At 42.8% G+C, this 8,999-nt stretch overlaps 1 protein-coding gene across 1 annotated transcript; it reads right to left on the bottom strand.

Annotated features, from left to right (window-relative positions):
* Nucleotides 1-6,401: 6,401 nt before the first annotated feature.
* On the bottom strand, nt 6,402-8,727 carry LOC131826741 (phosphatidylinositol 3,4,5-trisphosphate-dependent Rac exchanger 2 protein-like). The gene has a single exon (XM_059166279.1). The coding sequence runs from the start codon at nt 8,365-8,367 to the stop codon at nt 8,041-8,043; it is 327 nt and encodes a 108-aa protein (XP_059022262.1). The 5' UTR covers nt 8,368-8,727; the 3' UTR covers nt 6,402-8,040.
* Nucleotides 8,728-8,999: the final 272 nt, after the last annotated feature.

Below are 8,999 nucleotides of genomic sequence, written 5' to 3' on the forward strand. Positions count from 1 at the left end.
CTATGTAATTTGCCCCAAGTTACAAATGGTTGGTAAGTTTCAGTGCCAGAACTTTAACCCAGGTCATCAGATTCCCTAAAACCATGCTCTGTACCATGCACCTCACCCTACTGTCCCAGCAGGGCCGCTGGTGAGTGTGCAAAAGGAGGGACAAAGGCCATCCCAGCAGTTCCTCACATGCTACACTAGAGAAGCAGCAGAAATGTAAAAGTATCCAAGACAGCCGGCTCACTCTTGGCATTACAGTCTGCAGCTCACTGATGTGTTGTTGTTGGTGTTTCATGGCAGTGAATCTTGCCAAGGATCTTTATCTCCTGGTGACATGGCAGTTCCTCAAACATCCCTGGGCAAAATCACCTGCTTCTGTTACTAACCTACTTCTCCCCTTGCATATACTGACAAAGTCTCAGGAGAGTTTTTCCACTGGTCTTCATCCCTCAGCTTCCACGGGGTCTCAGCTCATTCTCTATCAGTTTTCTGCTCACACATACTCCTGAACTAAAGCCCAATGACAGGCATTTAATTGGCAAATCCAGGGGCCTTTTCAGTCTTCCCACCACCTACTTCTCAAAAGTTCTAAGGAAGACTTTTGTCTGGGTACTAGGTCCTTCCTTGGATTTCAAGAGATCACTCTCTCCTGGTTCTTTGTTCCAACCCTTGATGGCTCAGTCTGAGTCACCAGCACAGTCTATTTCTTCCTCTATCCTTCAAATGCTGGCTTTCCAACAACCTACCCTCTGTCTATATGGCTTTTTTCCTCAAATTCTTCCTCTTAGGGCATCTCATCCACCTGATGACTTCTGTCCCTCCCCCTGCTCATGTTCTCTACCCCACTCTCTCTTTTACATAGATTAATAAAATATTTGAAAAAAAAAAAAAAGAATTCTTGGGGCATCTGTGTGGCTCAGCTTGTTAAGTGAATGTCTTCAGCTCAGGTCATGATTATGGAGTCCCAGGATTGAGTCCAGCATCGGGCTTCTGCTCAAAAGGGAGTCTGCTTCTCCCCTCCTCATACTCTGTCTCTCTCTTTCTCTCTCATTCTCTCTCTCAAATAAATAATAAAAATAGAGAGAAAGAAAGAAAGGGAGAAAGAATTCTTAAACATACAATCCTTCTCAAACTAGACTGAACTTACTTCACATCCTACCAATACCCAAAAGTATCCAAAGAGCATATAGAACTTATCAATCTCCAACAACAAAGAACTGTCAGCATCGCCTACACAATGTCATGCCAGCAGCCCTAAAATGTCATATGAAGGTCACACGGAACACGCTGTTCTTTCCAGATGGATAGTTAGCTGTCTTCCCATTCTGGCATATTCTCCTCATCCCTCAGAAGCTATCCTTCACCTCTTTCCTAAAGCTTCCCTTGACCCTGCACTGAAGGAGCCTCTTAATGCCTCCATGCAACTATGCTCATAACTCTATCATTGACTCGCCCAGATGGCATTGTAATTATTTGTATACTGAGGGTTAGGATGGCAGCATCTGAATTTGACGGTCACACAATTCAGCCAGTATAGCACAAACCTAAATGTAATGTGTTGAATTAGTTTATCCTTGCCTGGAAAAAGTTAGATCATGACTGAAGGAAGGTGTTTTTGGACTCATTCAAACTGTGTGTTTGCTTTTGTTTGATTTGTTTGTTTTCCTGTGCACCTATTTACACACCACTATATTTAGGCCAAGAAAATTGTACCTAAGAGAAAAATGCACCACTCCTGCTCTCTTGGAGTTTACTATCTAGGTAAGAGGCTTTTCTAACTGCTTTAGCAAAGGCACAAATCAGAAGAAGGTGGGACTATGCTAGGAGAGGTTCAGTGGAAAGCCTGAAGCCATCCAATTCAGTTCCTGCTCACCCTCTATGAGGGACAAACCACAGAACCCTGAAGCCAAACCACAGCACCCTGGAACCCTAGGGATCACCATTTGAAAGAGTAAGGGGCACATATATTAACCCAAATCAGGTAATAAATATGCAATTGTTTACTGTAAACTGTAAAATAGCATACTAACTATGGTTGTTGTTTTGTAGACTACAAGGTGTTCTCCCAGTCTTACGTCAATTGAGTATGTATAAGAATATCACGGGGCACACCTGGGTGGCTCAATTGGTTAAGCGTCTGCCTTTGGCTCAGGTTATGATTCCAGGGTTCAAGTCCCGCACTGGGCTCCCTGCTCGGTGGGGAGTCTGCTTCTCCCTTTACCTACCGCTCTCCCTGCTTATGTGTGCACTCGCTCTTTTGCTCTCTCTCTTTCTGACAAGAAATAAATAAAATCTTTTCAAAAAAATAAGAATATCATGGGAAGAAGGACTGCATGAAAAGAAGGAGAAACACCGGGGGAAGAAGTAAAGAAGAGACTCAGAGATAGAAAGTGTAAAGAGGAATATCACACATGCAAAAATTAGACATTAAGGCTGACCAGTATGGGTACCTCTGTGTAGCAATTGTAGCATCAGAAGAAATAACAGTAACCATATATAGGGCACTCCTGTAAGTCAGGGACTGGGCAGAGCCCAAAGCATCCATCATCTCATCCTTATAGCAACCTTGAGAAATGCTACTGTTTCCCCATTTTACAGAAGAAGAAAATGGGGCTGGAAAAGTTTAGGAATGTGTCCAAAGTTAACTAGTAAATTAGAGACAGTACTCAGATTCTGGGCTATCCGAGGTCAACGCCTAGACAGGTGACAAATTTCAAAATCTTTTGTTTATGACAAGACATGTAACTCAAAGTCTTTGTCTTCATGTGCTGACAACGTGGAAGAACAGCACATTCTGATTTGCCAGGAACACTCCAGGGTTACATCTGTTTCCCAGTGTAATTATTAACAGCACTCCCTTTCACCCTCAGAAGTGTCCCATTTTAGACAAAAATGTTCAGAGCCATCCAGCCACAATGCCATAGTGAAATGTGTCTACAAGATTTTCCAGGCCCAGTGCAAAATAAAAGTGTGAGGCCTTTTGCTCAAAAAGCAGGGGGAAATGTTTTATTAAAGGTACTGAAATAGGGGCACCTGGGTGGCTTAGTTGGTTAAGCCTCTGTCTTCAGCTCAGGTCATGACCCCAGGGTCAGGGAATTGAGCCCCACATCGGGCTCCCTGCTCAGCAGGAAGCCCGCTTCTCCCTCTCCCTCTCCTCATGCTTATGTTCCCTCTCTCATTGTCTCTCTCTGTCAAATAAATACAGTCTTTAAAAAAAAAGTGGTACTGAAATATAAAGCTTTTCTCTTTCTTTCATATATTAGCTCTACTCACACTCTACTGTCCAATGGACTTCACTTATAAAACACAAGTTCAAAGATAAAACGAGCACAAATTTCAAGACATTGGTAGCAGAGCTCTGAACCAAGTTCCAGGTCCTTCTGAGCATGAAGCCCAGAGCAAAGTGCAGAGCATGCACACCCATGAAGCTGGCCCTGCTCTGCTCTTCTGTTCACTCAAATGGGTCTGGGAAGACATCCTGATCTTGGAATGGCCTATGATTTCACAAGCACTGCACAAAATTCTGGGGAAAAACAGACAAGTAAAATATGGGCCTGTCCTCAAGAAGCTTACATTCTAATAGAATGAGACCAAAGTAAACACATACATATATAAGCCTCCTTCGGTGCAGGGAAGAAGAAACTACAAAGCAGTGAGCACTGTAGACTGTGATGGAGTAGGGGGGGCAGCAGAGAGGACAGGATTATGAAGTTTCCTGAAGGAACGGAGCCCTGAAAGCCCAGTGAGAATACAAAAGGATAGAAGGGCTAGCAAGAAACAAAAGAAGCCAGAGATCCCATGGGAAGAGAGAATCACTCTACATACCAGCTCTCTGTGGGGTGGGAGTGGGGAAAGTTGTTCTCGCTTTAAAAAATGAAAGGGTTGGAAATGAGAACAAAAAGGAATTAGAAATATAAAAGATCTTAGGGGTACCTGGGTGACTCTGTCAGTTAAGCATCTGACTTAAATGCTCAGGTCCTAATCTCGGAGTCCTAGAATCAAACCCCAGTCAGGCTCCCCTTAGCAGGGAGTCTGCTTCTCCTTTTCCTTCTCCCTCTGCCTCTCCCCTGGTTCATGATCATGTGATCTTTTTCTTTCTCTGTCAAATAAAATTTTTAAAAATCTTTAAAAGAAAAAGAAGTATAAAAGATCTTAGTATGAATGGGGCGCCTGGGTGGCTCAGTGGTTTAAGCCTCTGCCTTCAGCTCAGGTCATGATCTCAGGGTCCTGGGATCGAGCCCCACGTCGGGCTCCCTGCTCAGCAGGGAGTCTGCTTCTCTCCCTCTCTCTCTGCCTGCCTCTCTGCCTACTTGTGATCTCTCTCTATCAAATAAATAAATAAAAATCTTTAAAAAAAAAAAAAAGGAGATCTTAGTATGAAAAGTTTTCCCCTTCAGGTCATATGATCATTTAATCAAGAGAAAAAATACCATTTTGTTTGATTATGTATGGGCTTCTAAGTAAAAAATATGTTCTTGATAAAACTGAAAATATGTTTTCTATCTCTTCATAATAAAGATAAGAGTTACCTTCATGCATGTTAATGGCTGAAACAATGACAGAAATCTAAAATGATGACTAATCTAACAAATATTTATATTTGACTTAGAAATGCACTATCAGATTTTTTACAACAAATGTACCCCTTATTTAATACTACTGCTAACTTTTTTTAAAAAATCAATTTTATGGTTTGTCTATATTTCATATCAGTCCTTCGAGATGGACTCCTAGAAATAGAATTGCCAGGCCAAATAGTTTGAATATTTTTAAAGCTTGGTATATTATTAGCTTACACTAAAGTTAGAACTAGATTCACTACATCAACAGAAGGTGACCAAGTAATAATACATGTGTATTCAGTGTTACTATAAATAATAATGAAAAAATAAATACTCAGAAATGAAAATCTAAAAGTATATTATAAGTAGATCTGGGGCTTTCGATGATTATGATTAAAAAGAAGTCAGGATAGGGTATGTGCTTTGGTGAGTGCTGTGAAGTGTGTAAACCTGGTGATTCACAGACCTGTACCCCTGGGGATAAAGCATTTTGGCATTTAACTGCCCTTTCCTGAGATAAGTGTATATATGTGTTTGTGTGTATATATGTACTCTCTTCATTAAATACTTGGCATACCATTTTCTTTCATTTATGGTTTATTTTTCCAGCTCATTAAATATTTTTTTATATCAGGAAAAAATATATAAGTTTATAAAAAATAAAAAATTAAAAAAAAAAGAAGTCAGGATAAACTTTTGTTTAGGATGACAAGCTAATTAGTGTGTTTGTGTGTGTGTGAACATGTTTGTGCATAAGTATTGGATGTACATGCACAAAATAATGGACAAAGAAAAATAAAAGTGGAAGAGTCCATAATTTCTGAATGAAATAAGAAGAATGAAATCATTAAATGAACTACTTGTAAATAGGTACATATAATTTATTTTATACCTCCCACAATTTCTTGTTTTTTTCCTTTTTTAAAAAAGGTTTTATTTATTTATTTGTCAGAGTGAGAGATCTCAAGCAGGGGAAGCAGCAGGCAGAGAGAGAAGCAGGCTCCCTGCTGAGCAAAGACTCCAATGTGGGGCTCAATCCCAGGACCCTGGGATCATGACCAGAGCTAAAGGCAGATAGATGCTTAACCAACTGAGCCACCCATGTGTCCCCTCCCACAATTTCTTACCCAACTCTATCTAGCAATAAGTTTTCAATTTTAATAATCAAGTGTTAAGGTTAGAGGAAAAACTCATATATTAAAGATCAACAAATTAGTTTTTGATGTAGATTAGATTAGCTCTCTATTTCTACAATTCAGGACTCTGCACAGTACTTTTTTTCAAATACCTCTAGAAAGAAGTAACTAATACAGTTTAAGAAGTGGCTCAGATTTTTCAAAAGTCAAAGGACTTCGTCACCAGTGAAGTTTCATGAAAGGCAAATCTGAAGCTATTAAAAGTCAAATATCCACCTCACATCAGTCAGAATGGCTAGTATCAAAATAACAAGAAATAACAAGTGTTGGCAAAGACATGGAGGAAAGGAAACCCTCATGCACTGTTGGCGGTAATGTAAATTTCTGGGGTCCTTAAGGAAAACAGTAGGGAAGTTCCTCAAATAACTAAAAATAGAAGTATCATATGATCCATAACTCCAGTTCTGGGCGTTTGCCTGAGGGAAATGAAAACACCAATTCAAAAAGATATATGTATACCTGTTTGTTGCAGCATTATTTACAGTATGTAAGCAACTTAAGCGTCCATCTATAGATGAATTGATCTAGAAGATGTGGTATGGAATAGAATATGAAATTCACTATGGAATATTACTCAGCCATTAAAAAGCATTAAATCTGGCCATTTGTGACAACACAGATTAACAGTATTATGCCAAGTGAAGTGAGTCAGACAGAAAGACACCATATAACTTCATTTATAGTGGAATCTAAAAAACAAAACAAGCAAACAACAACAAAAAGAGAAACAGATTCATCAATACAGAGAACAAACAAGGAGTTGCCAGCAGGGAGGAGGGTGGGGGATAAGTGAAATAGATGAAGAGGATTAAGAGGTACACACTTCTGATTATAAGTCCTAGAAACATACAACATAGGGAAATATAGTCAATAATATTGTAATAACTTTGTAAAAAAATGTCAAATCTTAAAAACATGCTTTTTTGACATTGCTACATGGAAGTGTACAATAATCCAATTTATCACCAATTACCCATATATTCTCAAATATCTAAATATTTCCAAAGAATGTGGTCCCAGAGGCTCAGGTATCCTGATTTTAATTTGAGAAGTCAACCAGAAGTCAACCTGTGTTGAAACAATGTTCTCTCCTTCTAGACATAGCAAAGAAGTGAATTTCTCTACCATAATTATAAGCAGAACGTTTACATCTTACAGAACACTGAGCGGGAAGTTTTGGCCTTTGAAACATTTCCCGTTGGACCACAAGGGCATGCAACAGGGAGGTGGAAGGAGCAGAAGGTTTGAAGATGTGAGTTAGATTGCAAAGGCTAAGAGCTCCTCAGTCCTATGCTCTCCCAGGCATCTGGATGCAAAAGAGCCAATGCTCAAAGTTTGTCTTTGCAACAATGAATAGAAAAAAAATCAATTTCTGAGTGATGTCTCAGAAGTTTCTTTCACTCAGTTTTGCCCCTTCTGGCTCTAAAATGAATGAAACGTTTCCAGAGCAGGCTTCCAATACGTCAAGCTGAAACTTTGAAACAAAGTTCCTGCCAGTTCTTTCTATGAAATCCTGAAGTTTTTTTTTTTTTTTTTTAAAGATTTTTTATTTATTTATTTGTCAGAGAGAGAGCGAGCGAGAGCGAGCATAGGCAGACAGAGTGGAAGTCAGAGTCAGAGGGAGAAGCAGGCTCCCTGCAGAGCAAGGAGCCGGATGTGGGACTCGATCCCAGGACACTGGGATCATGACCTGAGCCGAAGGCAGCTGCTTAATCAACTGAGCCACCCAGGCGTCCCCTGAAGTTTTTTTTTGACACTAGTTTTATTGTACTGCACTACTGGGCTCAGTATGAACAGAGAATCCAGAAGCTGAGCGGGGAGCAAATTTAAACCCGGGAGGGAGGATGGGGGGTAGGAGACTGCAGGGCTAGAACAGGGTGAGCACCACAGGTGGCTTTAACAGCCAACAGCTGCTAGAGATCATAACCCCACTGCTTGTTCTCTACCCCTCGCCAGAATCCTGTGTTTCAAAGATTATTATAACTAAAGGGACTTCGCTGCCATCTAATCTGAATAATGAACTCAAGCTCCAAAACAATCAAGGATTTTTTTTTTCTTTTAACTAAATGTACCTGAATGTAGTAGAGTGACCTTAATCACCAAGCCAAAGTCTTAAAAACCCAGGGGAGGAGAAGAGGGTAAAAAAATTACACAAGGCAGCCAGGGACGGGGTAAAGAGTGAGGAAAGAGAGGGTAAGCAGGGATTCCCGGGACAGGACCCTTCTCCCATTGGACCTAACTTTTCAAGCCCGCATGTGTCCAAGGCCCTGGCAAACTCATTGGATGTCCAGGCTTTAAACAGTCCCGCCCAGGGTCCGCGCGCGGGCGAGCAGAGTGTCCGTGCGCGGGTTCATGGTCCCGCGACGCCGGGAGCGGTGCCCCGTCCCCCCGCAGACAATGCCAGGCGCCCGCTGCCGCTTCGGGATCCGCGCGCTGCGCCGCCTGCTACACCCTGCGTAGCCGAGGGGAGACACACTCTCCGACACCAGGAGCTCCAGCGTGCCCACATAGTCCCGCTCGCTCTTCTGGAGCTCGCTGAGCACGCACACGCGCAAGCGAAGCTGTTTCTCCAGGTCCTTGGCTCTCTGGGCGCGGCCGTCCCAGCGGCTCCCGTCGGTCATGGTGGGTGGCGGGACGCAGGGCTGCTGTGCTGCGCGCTATTCCGCGAGCCGACTGGCGCCCGGCCCCGCGCCGGCCAGAGGGGAAAGTTGCTGCCTCCGAGAAGCCCGAGGGGGTACCGGCGACTTTACAGGCTGGGGAGAGGCTGGGGTGTTAGGAGAGGAAAGGGCGCTCGCTGAAACTCGGGCGCGGGAGGCGCGAGGCTCTTGAGCAGAGAACTCCCAAGAGAGGCGGCCCCGGTCCGGGACCTGCATGCCGAGCCCCGCGGCTCCGGCCTCACGCGGCAGGGGCTGGCGGGGAGGCAGCTCCGACAGCGAGAGCGGTGACTTAAACATTAATCAAATGCTTTGTACCCATGGGACTCCGACCCTTTACCCTTCGCCAAATCTCAGGAAAAATGAAACCACCCTGGGGAAGTGTGTTGCATGCCAGCTAACACACACACACACACACACACACACACGGAGTCAGCACTTGAGTTGGAACTAATTGGAGATTCCCAAACCTAGGAGGACATTCTCCAAGACACAGCTCAAGGGTTGCTTCTATGATTCCCGCCTATTGTTTAGCTTTAATGTGTTTTGTACAAATCCTGAAAGCAAAGACACAAGTCCCCACGGTTACATAACTGGAT

This window comes from Mustela lutreola, chromosome 3 (genome assembly GCF_030435805.1).
Source record: "Mustela lutreola isolate mMusLut2 chromosome 3, mMusLut2.pri, whole genome shotgun sequence".
NCBI lineage: Eukaryota > Metazoa > Chordata > Mammalia > Carnivora > Mustelidae > Mustela > Mustela lutreola.

Coding starts and splice junctions, on each gene's coding strand:
- LOC131826741 (XM_059166279.1), bottom strand. CDS start 8,367: ATGACCGACGGGAGCCGCTGGGACGGCCGCGCCCAGAGAGCCAAGGAC.